This window comes from Thermobia domestica, chromosome 18 (genome assembly GCF_964235325.1).
Source record: "Thermobia domestica chromosome 18, izTheDome1.hap1.1, whole genome shotgun sequence".
NCBI classification, from domain to species: Eukaryota; Metazoa; Arthropoda; class Insecta; order Zygentoma; family Lepismatidae; genus Thermobia; species Thermobia domestica.
The window spans coordinates 133,365,239-133,380,905 of NC_137471.1; the positions used below are offsets into that span (position 1 = coordinate 133,365,239).

Genomic DNA, 15,667 nt, shown 5'->3' on the forward strand with positions numbered 1-15,667 from the left:
GGTAGAGCGTTCACCTCTGGTGCTTGGGGTCCCGGGTTCGATCCCAGCCCCAGCCAAGTGAACTTTGTGGTGGACAAACACCGTGTGCGTGGGTTTTCTCGGGGTACTCCCGTTTCCTCCCACTTTCTTCATTCCACCATTTCATTCATCACTCATCATCACCGTCTCCTTTAGCCTAACCGGCATAACCGTGGGACGTAAAACTCAAAGATTTCATTTCATTTCCTTTCTAGAAAACTAAAACCAATTTTTTTTTTTAAGTTGATAAATTGAGGGAAGGAATTATATCAAATTAATTCAATACTCTTGTTTGTATTTTGTTTCTAAGTAATCTTCAGAAACATTTTTTTTTTAAACTGCGAGTTCTTGTTTACATTAAGATCCCATACATCAGCATCACAAGCACATTAAACCAATTCTGTTACAAGAACTTAAACATTTCAAAGCTTCCTTTTCACGCAAAACTATATATATAAAAAAAAGTATTTCATATTTAAAAAAACTACATTCATCTTTCCTTTACATGAATATTAATGCACTATTATGCACTTGAACAAACAAATTGTCCCAGAGCAAATTTATAAAATTTCAAAATGCCACAAAGTGGAAGGAACGCATTTTTTGGCTGGTTTTCTGATCATCGGTGCAATTTACCGTGTTTACTCGCGTAATAGTCGCACTTTTTGTACCAATTTTTAATGCAAAAATCCAACTGCGACTATTAAGCGAGGAAAGCTGCCATTCAATTACAGCTACGATCAAAACAATTTTGAATTTTGATTCATACAGCATTATGTCAACATAAAAAATTAAATACAGCCTACATACGGTAAAATATTACAACTTGTAAAAATTAAACTCGTAACTTACAGATTCGTGGGAGACAAAAGAAAAAAATTCTTCTTGGCATTGGTACCAAAGAACAATATAATTACATAATCGGGAAACACATCAATAAAAATACGTGACACCACAAAATAAGAAAACACACAAGCACAAGAAGTGTCAAAGTCTGTCAGCCAGAAAGTAATTATTGGAATTACAACTAGATGCTTGAAACCCTCGAGGCAATATGATGGAATGTGAGAACAGCTGAGGTGGTTGTAAACAGGTGTCATACCTAAGTGAGTCATAATTGGAGGGGGCGCACAGAATGAAGGGTGGAAGTAAGTTGCCTGATCTCTGTTACCTAATGGGTCACGATGTTATTTGTCAGTAAACACGGAAAGTTCTTTTGCTCGCGCAAGATAAGCAATTTCGAAGAAAGTCTCGTTTACAAAAACCAAACTCCCGTAGACTACGACTTTTATGAGAGAAAATTTATTTGGTGAATGTTTTTCCTTCAAACTTAGAGTGCGACTATTATGCGAGGGAGACTGTTACGTGAGTAAACACGGTATTTACTAACTTATTAATTTTAATAAGAAGTACCAAGTCTTCAATGAAATACACTCAAACACTGGAACAAATCACTCATTCCATTTCTCTAAGTTTAGTTTTTCTTTTCTTTTCCTTAAAAAAAGAAAGAAAAAAGCTTAATACAATTAAATAACAAATGTACGCCCACTTTGTTTCAATTCTCTCTAGATTCCGCAAGTAAAATAAATGGAACTTATACAAATGATACGTAATATAAACCAACTTGCGACACTACTAAGGAACAGTTCGAAGATTTAATTTTAAAGCTTCAAATTAAACTGGTGGAATGATATACACATGTATGTACATATGAATATGTGAATAAATACAACCACAGTTTGCATTATAAATTACTGTTAATTACTGTAAATGCTATATACATACTTACAGAATTCAGAAAAGTTCCCTAAAAATGGCCATTATTTCACTGTCCCGTAATTGTGATAAATTTACAATGTACATTTGAACGGGACACTATTCTATTGTTTTCAAAATTTTCTCCCACTTTAAACTACTCTTCCGAGAGTCATTTCTCTGAGATAAATTGATTGTGAACTTTTATGGTTTTGTAGTTTTTGGCAAATATTCTCCTATGATGTAAAAATACATTAGAACTTAGTAACATAGACCACTTTCGATTTCAAATAATTCGACTCGCACAAACACATTTATCACATACATGCCATATCATAATTAGAATCTCCTATTAGATTCATTAATGCAGCCCTAAAAAGAGAAATAACACATCACACACAAATTGCATTCACTTTCACGTTGTTCCTGCTGGAAAAACCTCCAGTCTCTTCCATCCACTGGTATCACAAGAATTACGGATTTTACAGTTGTCTGTAAACCTATTGTTTTAATCACTTCATTTCAGTATATCAGCACAATATTTCAGCCACTTTACTGCTAGGAAGCATTAAAACCGTCCATAACTGAAATGCTCGTAGTAATTTTCCACTTAGATCCTCTCTTTTTTAACGAAAAGTTCTTAAACAGAATCATCTGTAAATAAAATAAAAATAAATACATATTACAATAAACTGATAAACAATATGCATTAAAATACGCTTTTGTAATTAATATCTAACTTTACAACTTAATCTACACTATGCAGGCTTTATTTTTTTAACCTCGTAACACACAGACATCGATATTAGTCAGCATTCTAAATCAAAATGGTGACGGAACAGCTACAGCGTCTAGGTTGATAGATTAATATTATATGAAGTGCAATGTACAGGATGTATCAAAAGGACTTCACAACTTTGAAAACTAAGATAGGTTTATTCATTTATCTTAAAGACATGTTTTAGTGTCATTTTGTAGCAAAATACATCAAGTTTTAACTCACGTAGTACACTAGTTCGGAAACAAGCCACCGCAAGCGCTAGCAGCAGTTGCAGGAAAGATGGTTGCCTTTACTGGTCCCGAGCATGCTAGTTGTGTGTTTTGGTTTGAAGAATCCAAGTCTGCGACAACTGTGCAACGTAATTTTCGCACAAAGTATGGTAAAGATCCTCCCAGTAGGCCTATTGGAACTGGACGTTAGGTAAGACACAACAAATCTTCAGGTTGTCACAAATATGATTTAGTGACATTTCTTATTATTTAATTTGCATTTGTTAAATTACCTCATATTATTTCAGTTCATTCTCATATATTCAAGTATTCAAGGTTATTTTTGTAAGTTGATTGAATGTGTATTTGTATGTGTGTCAATGTTAAACAGTCAATGTTACAAATAGCGGCAGGGTACAAAGCTCAACTTGTATGCAAGCGGTGCTCAAATTTCAACAATTCACTCACACAGACAGGTTCATGCGCACCGAAAGACCTTCGTTGCTAGGCAACGGCAGAAAAATTCTGATTGGCTGAATCCAGTCACTTTATTCTTTTAGCAGCAAGAGAAAAGAAAAGAATAAGAGCAGGTTTTGTTGTAAAAAGAACGTGTAACTTCGTGGACGTGTTCCAAAGAAAGTGGCTGTTTGTAATCTTAGATTTTAATGAGTGCTATAAGACTTTTAAAAGAGAACTACAGTATAAAGGTCCGTCTAAAAGGATATTCAAGATATAGAGTCAACGTAGTTTTCGTCGCTGGATTTGAATGGGCAGTTTCTTGCTCTAGAAAAGATAAAGGAAGGATAGATATAAGTATACGAGCTTAGATGCGCGGCTGTTATGGAAAACAAGGACATTCGTTTAATATACCCAGAATCTTTAAACATTCGGAACTATGTTAGACACAACTGTATTATCATTATTTGTTTGTAATTACTTCAATTCAACTAGTACCATTAAAGTTAGTATTATTACTAGAACTTGACAATCTTCCTAGATTTCAACAACCTCTTCAAATTGTTGATGCAACCCTTTCCGAAGTGTACGGAGATCACTCAGTACGGCGGGGATGAGGAATTACCAGGGAAACAAATGTGTTGAGCTATTGCTCCCTAAACAATAATAATTTGTTAAATGTCTATCACACCTGAGGGAACAGTTTTCAATAGTTAAAGTGGACGGGGTGGCCCTCAAGGCCATTTTTCCCTTTAGGTCGGTGATAAGGTCGTCCCCATACGTCTGAAGACGTTGTAAAGCAAGTGAGGCTTCAGATGGGATGTGTGCCGCATCACCAATGGAAGCTACATGGAACCTCTTTAGGTATTATTATTATTATTATTTAAAAAAAAAAGTATTTTGCTACAACATGACACTAAAACCATGTCTGTAATATAAATGAATAATTCAATAGTGTAAAGTTCTTTTTAATACACCCTGTACTTTTTAAATTACAAATGATTTTATAACAGGATTTGAAAGTAAGTGTCAGTGTTGATTCAATCCTCTACATTCTACACGATCTCCCAATTGTAACTCCATCAAGTATTTTGTTAATAACGTGAATCGTAATTAAGATATCGCAGCGAAATGTTCGTTCCGCTCTTTGTTCCCTCTCTCTATTTTCTAGTCATCGTCATTTCATCTTTGCTTCTCATATTTTCCTACACTTTCTAATTTTGCTTTGCTTTTACATTCACTTTTAGAGAACGCTTTTCTTGCTGCGTCTGTTTCATAACGTATTCGCTATTTAACTCCTTTTAAATCATCTTGCCTTCCTGGAACCATCCTATTTTCAGACTTCCATTTGCCACATTTCGTCAATATCCATGGTTTCTTCCCGCTTTCCGTTCGCAGTAAGTTACTTTTGCAGTCTGGTGCATGCGTGCGGTAGCTAGAGATGCAAAAAAGCCGGCTTTTTTGAATCGATGGTTTTTTTCACATAAAAAGCCGGCTTTTTTGGGAAAAAAAACGAGAATTTTGGAAATTTTGGCTTGTTCCAACTTCATGATTTTTCTATCTAAATAGCTTTCTTATCGTATTTTCTATAGTTAGATAAGAATTCCATGACCTGAATGTCATATTTCGCTCTGAAATTCACCATCAAGATGGATGGAGCACATGTTTTACGAATTAAAGCTAACATGAAGAATGTAGTATTAGAGGGTAATTTTAGAGGCTATTTAACTTTATTTTAACTTTTGAGTTTCGACATCTTTTTTCTTCTCTAGTTTGTCATCCGTGTTTCATTTCTAAGAGCTTTTAGTACTCTAGCTTCTAGCGCAGAAGTTAAACTTGCCCGTTTTTCTATTTATCCGTCAAAGCGTACGTTTTTCAATATATCCGTCAAACCGTACTTCCACATTTCTGTTATACTGTAGCTGTGAAGTGATTTAGCATTAATTTTCCGGATACAACCTTGAATACCAATTTATACAAATAATCAGTAGCGGATTTAGAAAAGTACTTTAGGAGGGGTTTTTCTGATTGTTTCGTTTCCTAAAAAGTCCTAATTTTATTTGGGAAGTGCTTGAAGTTTATGAGTACAGTATAACTAATATTTCGCTTCGTTTATATGTTTAGCAATAATCTTCCGGATACAACTTTAAAAATCATTTTATACTGAGAATCAGTGGCGGATTTAGAAAAGTATTTTGGAAAGGGTTTCTTACTAATGTTTAGTTTTTTTAAACATTCGTAATTTTTATTTGACGGGAGCTTAAAGTTTATGAGTAAAGGTATAAATAATAGATATTTCATTTGTTGCAGACATTCCGTAACTTTGGGGAACGGGCTTCAGTCCGAAAGACCGCCCCCCTAACCTTCGCAAAACCGTCACTGCTGGTAATTAGTAATAATAACGATTTAAAAAAAATAAAAAAGGAAGTCGCCCAACTCACAGTACACACACTATTTCTACATTCACAGATGGAATGAAGAAAAGTTTTGTCAGAATGGTCGAATGGTGGTTGAATCCCGGACTTCCCGATAGAAGCTCAAAAGCTAATCACTCAGTCATGTTTGTTGTGCAGTTGTATTTAGCTTAACTTAAATATATTACATATTTAGTCCGGGTAGGAAAATTTTTGTCCACGAGCTTCCACGTCGAAAATGGCCTGAAACAAGGAGATGCGTTGTCGCCATTATTATTTAACTTTGTGCTGGAATACGCCATAAGGAAAATCAAAGATAGCAACCAGGGCCTAGAGTTGAACGGCATTCACCAGGCTATGGCATATGCTGATGATGTAAATTTAATAGGGGATGATAGGAGAACAGTAGAAATAAATGCAGAGATATTATTAAACGCTTGCAGGGACATGGGTTTAGAAGTAAATGCAGAGAAAACTAAATACATGGAAGTGCGTCGGGACCGTAATACGGCAAATTGTGGAGGCGTTAAAATATTAAATAATACTTTTGATAAAGTGGATACTTTCAAATATTTAGGATCAATATTAACAGACGAAAATCATATTCACGAAGAAATTAAATGTCGACTAAAAGCAGGGAATTCGTGTTACTATTCGGTTCAAAATCTCTTGTCGTCGCGAATTCTGTCAAAGAATTTGAAGCTTAAAATATACGAAACGATAATCATGCCTGTTGTTCTGTATGGTTGCGAAACATGGTCACTTACTCTGAGGGAAGAACATAGACTGAAAGTATTTGAGAACAGGATCCTGAGACGAATATTTGGACCCAAGAGGAACGGAAATGGGGAATGGCGGAAACTTCATAACGAGGAACTACATAATTTATACGGTTTACCCAACATTGTTAGAGTCGTCAAGTCTAGGAGGCTTAGGTGGGCAGGTCATGTAGCTAGAATGGAAGAAAGTAGAAACGCTTTCAAAGTCTTGACTGGTAGACCCATAGGAAAACGACCATTAGGAAGACCTAGGCGCAGATGGGAGGATAATATTAAGATGGATCTCGCAGAGATAGGAATACAAAGTAGAAACTGGATCCAATTAGCTAAGGACAGAAGTCAGTGGAGGGCTTTTGTGAACGCGGCACTGAACCTCCGGGTTCCATAGGCCATAGAGTTAGTTAGAGTTAGTTTTAAATATATTCCGTAGTCTTTTTTTTTGGGGGGGGAGGAGTTCCGTAATGATATCTTGAATCCCTCTTGTTAAAAATTCAGAAAACTTGAGGATTGGGTAAACTGTGATGGTGAATCTATAAAACTTAACTGTAGAATTTCAAGAATATACAGAACCAAAAGCTCTAGATGTTCAGCCTTTAAGTGTATCATATAAATCTAAGTATTTCTCTTATGTTTTATTTTAATTTTATTTTGTTTCAAAAAGAGGGTATGGAATATCTTGAAGTAAAAATACTACATACTATTTTGCTAGTTATTTGTGTATTCTTTAAAAAGAAGTGTTTACTTTTAGGGTTGGCTGGTTAACACCAACTTTTTTTTTAATACCACAAAAATAAAAAGAATGAAAAATGCGACTCGTGTGAACTTCATGGTGACGTTTCCAGATATCAAACCACCTGCAATAGTTTTATTTCCCTTTGACCTTTTAATCAAGGTGTCCCATGTTCAATTCTCGGTCGAACCACAACCCTTCTTTCATGCGTAACCCAAGTAGCGGTTCGGATGTCAGTTTAAGCGAAAGTCTTCTCCTTGATAACCTCGGTATTTCGTAAGGATGTTAAGCCTAAATATACGAAACAAACCAAATTGTATATTTCTGCATGCCTAAATGTGTGTTGTTTTATAAAGAAGCCAATATTGCTTAAATATATTGATAGAAATTGGCAAAATTTATCGATTGCCTACGTAGCTTCCAGCATTAGCTTGGATTGGACTTTCAATGATACCTACGTACCGGTACTAAATTTGTAATTTAATACCTCAGTTTTAGCGTACTGATTATGGTACGTTGACCTTTAAATTTTACATGCAAAGCAATAACAGGATTTTCCCGTTATTGTCTTACATTTCAAGTAATGACGGGATTTTCCCAATGGCTAGGGCGGGAGATTCTCAACTTAAGAAATTTACTGACCGCACTTCTTTAAGCTTATGGGAGTTCTTCCGGCATAACCCCGCTGTTGCATAATAACATCAAGGCGAAACAAACTTATTTCTGTGAATATCTAATATAAATACATAAAGCAAAAAATCTAAGTCAAAAAAGCCTGGTTTAAACCAAAAAAGCCTGGTTTAAAACATCCCCCAAAAAACGGGTTTTCGGCATTTTCAAAAACAACCACGGTTCTTGCCAACTCTGCTTACTTTTGTATATAGGAGGTTAAAAAATTCTTATTATATACATTGGTTAATCCTCTGGAATTCATAATGTAAATATGTTGAAGAAAAATTGTTTGAAATATTTTTTCGAAATTCATAGTTTATTTTCGATGTTTTATATTATTATCAGCATCAACCACTAATTAAATGCTTTTTTGTGTTATAGAGAAGCGATACAAAGTTTGTTTTATCAATTTAAAGCAGTATTTTTAAAAAAGCCCAAAATTTCCCAAGCAAAAAAGCAAAGCAGAAAAAACCGAGTTTTTTTCCAAAAAAGCCGGTTTTTTTCCGAGCCCTTGCATCTCTAGCGGTAGCCATATTTTATTATGAGACAAGTACGTGAAGTGAGCCGCGAGTAGGAAAATTCTGATAACATTGTCTCATGATACTCCTTTGTTCGGCTGGCACGAACCTTGTCGTAGGAATATCCTGCTTTTCTATCTACGCAAGCTGCTCAACCAACAACGCGAACTTTTTTTTCAACCAATCGTTTAACTTTGTGTGCATTCTTTGCACATATTAGATGTGGGATGTAGGATCCATTCTTTAATTTGAGGTAGGTATAGTAACTCATGCCACATTAGTATTAACCCTTTTGGGATTTCCACTTTTTGAGGTAAATTTTACACTTTCACTCAAACAGCTACTGATTCCTTACTATTTATCGTAGGATTATGTTTCATACCTTTCTTTCTTTTCCAGAATAGAGCATTCTTTCACTTGTCTGTATTATGCACCAGAAACGGGAAAATCGAAGAAAAAAAATCTCTTGAAAAATACGTAATTCGTGTGTACAATGGGTGTGCAAAATTTCAATCTTGTACGAGGATCATTTAACTCGAAGTGGCAACATAGTTGTGAAATGGAATGTAGTGAATCACTCATCTCAAGAAGCTTACAGTCCTTCGATGTAGTCTCCGCCAGGCTGTTGAACCCTTTGCCAGATGTCTGGTAACCGTTGAATACCTGTCAAAGTCTCACTTTGTGAGAGGATGTTGACAGTGCACCGTAAGGCACGAACAATGCTGGGAATGCCTCTGAAACGTTTGCCCCTGAGAGGTTCTTTCATTTTTAGAAAAAGATCAAAATCGCAGGGGCTCATATCCTGGGAGTATGGCGGGTGGTCCAGTACCTCCCAACCCCATTGTCGTGACTGAGTTTGTACTGGATTGGCTGTATGGTATCTGGCATTGTCATGTAGGAGAAATGGTCCAGACTCCAGGAGGTGTGGACGTTTGCACCGCAATGTTGGTCTCAAATGGTGAGTAGGGTATGAAGTATAGTATGCAGCCTTGACTGTAACGCCCGGTGGAACTTCATGTGACAGGATAATGCCTTTGTGGTCGTATGACATTATCATAATCATCTTCACGTTTGCTGGCTCTTGCCTAAGTGTTTTCGGTCGTGGAGGTTCTGGGTGGCGCCATTCACTCGACTGACGTTTCAAATTCAGGCGTGCAGGATCTTCCCCACGTTTTGTCTCCTGCAATAATGCGGTGAAAGAAGTCATCACCTTCCTCATTGTAACGTTGGAGGTGTAGGCGCGCACATTCCTACCTATGCCACTTTTGAACCTTGGTCAGAGCAAGGGGTACCCACCTGACTGCAATTTTCCACATGCCAAAATCTTGTGTTAGTATGCGGAACACTGATCCGGAAAAAAATATTCAGCTCCTGCGCCAATTCATTACAAGTCCAGCGTCGATCACCGTCAAGCAGTGTCCATAGTCTTGCAAGATGAATTTCGTCCGTAAGCATTCGAATATGCCCTCCACCGTACATTTTGTCTGTTGACTGTCGTCCCGCCTGAAATGCTGCAACCCATCTCGTCATTGTCCGATATGGTAGAGCAGTTTCACCACAGGCCTCTACTAATCCTCTGTAAATCGTCCTAGCATTTCACCCTCGTGTCATCTGGAATTACATATAAACACGCTGTTCTGCACGCGTGAACATTGTGCGTTAGGGCGGTATTTCACACAACAATCATTTTAACAATGTCTACTCGTCACACACGCCGTAATATGGGACCGAGCATTGAACTGACTCGTACATATCCACGGAACACACTACGTTCGTCATTTGTCTTCTGCCCACACACTTCAGCAGTGTTGCCAGTTCGAGTTAAATGAACCTCGTTTCTTGAAACCCAAGGGCGGGAAAAATTTTGAAAGTTTAAAGGTGATTCATTTATATTTATATATATATATATATACATATGGGGGTGGAAAAAGTCCCGCAACGGTTCAATATCTCGCGAAATATACAGGTCAGTAAAACAAACAAAAACACGTGTTAAATAGTTTTGAAATAATTATCCAATGATAACAAACGCAACTCCCTATCCCCACCCTTTTCGGGGGTACCGGGGGTAACTTTAAACTTTTAAATAAAAACTCAATTTCTTATTGCACATTTGGATTCTGGACAATGATTTAACGCAGAATTGGAAACAGTACCTTCATGTATGGCGCTTGAATCGTTACACACACACAAAAAGGGAGAATACCAAAATGTTACAAAAAGGCGAATTATCAGTCCCGTACTCTGTAACCATATGGTTAGCGTACTGGACTGCGAAGTCGGAAGTGTTCAGTTCGATCCCCGCTCAAGGCAACTTATTTTCTTTCCTTATTTCCCCAAATAATAAGTCAATATGTTTCAACTTTGATAAAACTATTGTATTTGCCCATAATTTATTAACTAGCAAGGAAATACAAATTGCGAAAAAATAAAAAATAGATTGTTTTGTTGTAAATAACTCTATGAACTAACCCTAAACACCCTATTACTAAGAACCACTTCATAAAGCTAGTTTGCAAAACGATTATCAAAATTTGTATTGTATGTAACTGGAATAAAGTATTAATTGAAGTTAAAATGCGTGGACTTATTATTTGGGGAAACAACAAAGGAAAAATTTGCCTAAAGTGGGGGATCGAACTCACGACTTCCGACTCCGCAGTCCAGTACGCTAACCGTATGGCCACAGAGTACGGGACTGATAATTCACATTTTTACAACGTTTTGATTCTTCCCCTTTTTTATGTGTCGATTCAAGAGGCATCTGTGAGGGCACTCTTTTAAATTTTGGGTCAAATCACTGTATCTTTTTCTGGGGAATCCAAATGTGCAATAGGAAAAAGGGGGTTCCCATTTAAAGTTGTGAACTTACTCCCCGTACCACCGAAAGGGGTGGGGATAAGAGGTTGCGTTTGGTATTATTGGATAACTTCTTCAAAACTATGTAACACCTGTTTTTGTTTGTTGCGCTGATCTGTATATTTCGCGAGATATTGGACCGTTGTGGGACTTTTTACGCACCCTATATTATATATATATATATATATATATATATATACTAAAAATTTACTGTGTCATTACTGTTTGGTCTAGCGTCATGGTTCACACGCCATTTTCTTCAGTATTACTCGCCCTTTCCAACGGTATCACTCACACGTTCGTATCATACACCTGAACCGGAAAATTCGGGAAAAACCGGATTTATTTTGAAAAATTATGTCCTTGGAACATTTCGCCCCTCTGGTCTGGCCTGGGTTCACGTAGGAATCTGAAAATCTCTCGAAAATACCTTGTTATGTGCCCAATGCGTGTGCAAAATTTCAATCTGATATCTTGAAAACTAAGGGAAAGAAAAAAAAAGTCACATCCCTCCGTCCCTTGGCTCCGCGAAGTTGACCATACGGTTCCAAAACGCACCTGGGATGTTCTTTGGTCCATGCTTGACTTGACCAATAGAAAGAAAGATTCAAAAGTTTCAATATGTGTTATATGAGCTTAATAAGCGTTTAAACACAACAGTACTCCATGGTACAGATTCGCGCCAAAAATCCCCAAAAATTAAGCTTTACCACCAAAATCTACACGCCACGAAACTATTTCCTGAATTCTAACTTGCAACATATAACGACGCACTTATAAATACTGCTACTACATCTATACGTCAAAATAGCGATACAAACATAGCATCACAAAGTACCGAACAGATCAACAAGAATCGGTGTATTCCAGGGACGACTAGTAATGCAAAATACATCATAGGCATTGTAACACCTATCCCCGTTTTATTTAGTAGCTTTATTGTTCATAGATATTATATTGTGATCTCTCTTCTTTCAGAATGCCCAATGATTCAATCATTTTTTGATTTACGAATTTAAATCTACTATATCTATTTAGTACTTTGTTCGAGTAAACGTTTGAATAACCCAGATGTACCTAAATAAAGCAGTTTCATCCTTTTCACAATCTCTTAATGTGCCCTTCAAATCTAACGTTAACGTTCCTTTCATTATCGCATTGTGTTTGTTTTACACAGAAATATTATTTTTCATACCTATTCCGATATATAAAGCTTATTAGGTTTTTGCTAATATATTTTTTTCTTTTCTTTGTGTAACCATTATTTTCTACGTAAATATTTTTCTGATCATAATCCATGATTTTATTGATTTCTTTTCTTCTCTTAAATCTTGGTTTGGTAGAGTTAACGTATATTTTCTTTTGATTTTTATCCCGTAATATGATTATATGTGAATTCATTTCTTTTGTAGGTATACTGTTCCTGCTGCTTTCTAAATTTTGGTTACAAATTTGATTATTATTTTAAAGATAAAAAGTATAATTTGTTTTCTCTTTTTTAAGCAGAAATTTTACTTTCTGATGAATATTGTTTAATTTCTCCAAGAAAATATATTTATTTATCATACTAGAAAACAAATACACGATCATCTACGAACGCATAGCACATAATGTATTTTACACAACGTAAAACCACGCTCAGGAATTCTATAATTCCACTTTCAAATTTCTGTAATTCCTGAATATTACTTGTACTTCCGAGCTTTCGACTCTCCGCTGGAGTCTTGGTCACGGAAGATAAAAATATGAATGAGAAAAATAAGAACATCACGGAATAAAATGGAATGGGCTTACCAACGGAACACACTTTGTCAAGTTTTATGATCAATTAGTGGTGAGGCAAGTTACAAAATGGCGGAGTTGCTTCCCGTTTTCTTAAACGAATAAATACATTTTCAAATACGAATTTCTCTACTTGATTTCTGGTTCCCAATAAAAATTTTGAATCATCTACCTTTTGTTATTTCGACAGACCTGACACCAGGTTTCCTCCTTTTGAATCCCTAATATGATCTTTGACATGAACCTTTAGATTTGTTTTGGCTTTGCCTATGTAAGTGTCATGAATCTGCATTTTATTTCATAAATACCAGATTTTTCATAGGAATCGGTGTAATAACTCAAATTGGTTAATGTTCTTTTCTAAGGTTTTTGGGTGTCTTAAAGCTGTACGAAAACCGTATTGCATATACATCTTATTCAATGCAGTTGTCAATCAGGGAAAAGTAGGCAATCCCATCCATTTTACGTCTTTCGTATCAGTTTCAGGATTATCGAAACGTAAATTCCTTTTAACTTCGTTATACCAATTAATTAATAATGGGACTGGATACCCATTCATATTACCTAGCTTTAATATTAATAAATAATCGACCTCTATCTGTAAGTCATGTTTCCAGAGAGGTAAGTCGAATGGTAGGTAATATAAAATTGTTCCAGATATTTGTTTTGGTATTTCCAGAATGAGCAGATTTAAAATGTATGTATTGTGTGCCGGCTGGTGGACAATAGTAATGACTTTATTGTTATATTTTCTTATATTGAGATCTAAATAAGTAAGACTTCCTTGTTTTTCTTTTTTCTGTAAATTTCAAATTACTATGAATATAATTCAATTTATTTAGTAAAAAATCAAGCTATGAATTATTATTGCACAAGAGAAGTAGTCGTGTGCATATCCACAATAGTATACCGTACCCAGTATCGGTTCTTTCAGAATATCACTTTCAATAGAATGAAGTACAAAATTAACCAACAAAGGTGATAATGGGTTTCCCTTGGCTAGACTTTCGACATGGTGGTAAATATTACCTTCAAAGAAGAATATATTATATTTTAAGCAACATTCAAGGAGCCTCAGTATTTCGTTCACTTCGAAGGTAGTAAGGTTCTTACTGTGCAAGATGGCTGTAACTGATTGAAAAACTAATTGTAAAGGCATGGACGAATACAAGTCGATACGCCTATTGACGCCATTTTAATCTTCTTGACATTAAGTAAATTGCATATTTGCTGTTTTACTTCAAACAGGGTGTCTACTAAAATTCCAAAATAAAATTTCGCGACTTTTCGTGACCTTTTCTTTACCAAACCGTAAAATTTCGTAATATTCTCAACAGCGAATTTTGGTGCGAATTAGGCCGAATTTTCATGCATGCGATAGAAGCGTGCTTTGCTTGCGATTTGGTAGAGTCTAAAGCCGACCAGAGACATTTTTGTTAGTGAATTTTGACGTTTTATAGAATAAACTTTTCCAATCTGTACTTATATTTGTACAGATAAAAAAAAAATCGTGACCCAAAAGCTAAATTTCGTGACTTTTTCCTGATTTTCATGACCGTTTTCTAATTTAGTGACCGATAGACACCCTGCCAAAGCTTTCTTTACACAATGAGTAAGGAATATTCAAATCCTTGGAATAGTTTACAAGTCACTTAGAATTTGGATGCAGGATGACGCTGTCCTTAAATAATAGGTCTAACTGAGACATTTACTTTATGTACGTTTGGCAGGCCATAAATTATAGGTAATTTAGATTTCAATTCATTTCAGGTTTTATTAGTAAAATTGCCTAAAATATGTGATTTGGCAATTGTTCTATTAGTATTTTAGGCGATAGAACTCAGCCATTGCTAAATCACTTGGTACTTCATTCGATTAAAAGTAATATTCAGAAAGAACAGATACTAGATACAGTATACGCTATTATAGAAATGTAGACGATATACCTTCCTTCTACAAGGATAATTCACAGCTTGATTTTTTGCTAAATAAATTGAATGATATCCATAGTAACGGACACAAAGTTGAGAAAAAATGCAAGGAAGTCTTACTTATTTAGATCTCAATATAAGAAAATATGACAATAAATTACTATTGTCCACCAGAAGCCTACAGCCAGCACATAGTACATACATTTTAAATCTGCTCATTCTGAAAGTACCAAAGCGAATATTTGGAATTATTATTTTACATGACATTCGACTCATCTCTCTGGAAACATGACCTACAGATAGAGCTCGATTATTTATTGAAGCTAGGTAATATGAAGGATATCCAGTTTCATTATTAACTAATTGGTATAATCAGATTAAAAGGAATTTACGCTTCGATAGACCTGAAATCTGTACGAAAGACGTAAAATGGATGGGATTGCCTACTTTTCCCTGGTTGACAACTGCATTGCGTAAGATCTATATGCAATACGGTTTTCGTACAGCTTTAAAACCTAGTAAGATTTAAGAGTTATTACGCGGATCCCTATGAAAAATCAGATATTTATGAAATAAAACGGAGATATTATGGGAGTTACATAAGCAAAACCAAACGAAATCTAAAGGTTCATGTCAAAGAGCATATTAGTGATTCAAAAGGGAAAAACCGGGATCAGGTCTGTCAAAATATCTAAAAGAAACTTACCACAAGGTAGAAGATTTAAAAATTTTATTGGAAGCCTGAAATGATTCAAAAATTTAT

General features: G+C 35.6%; 1 protein-coding gene across 6 annotated transcripts in view; it reads right to left on the reverse strand.

The window, feature by feature from the left end:
- Positions 1-306: 306 nt before the first annotated feature.
- The window catches only part of LOC145675520 (ubiquitin-conjugating enzyme E2 W), a 146,237-nt gene continuing 130,876 nt past the window's right edge, over positions 307-15,667 (reverse strand). For all 6 annotated transcript variants that reach the window (XM_081745995.1, XM_081745996.1, XM_081745993.1 and 3 more), the window contains one exon: positions 307-2,427. In XM_081745995.1, the coding sequence (XP_081602121.1) occupies positions 2,414-2,427 (14 nt within the window). In that variant the 3' untranslated portion in view covers positions 307-2,413. The remainder of the gene's footprint in view (positions 2,428-15,667) is intronic.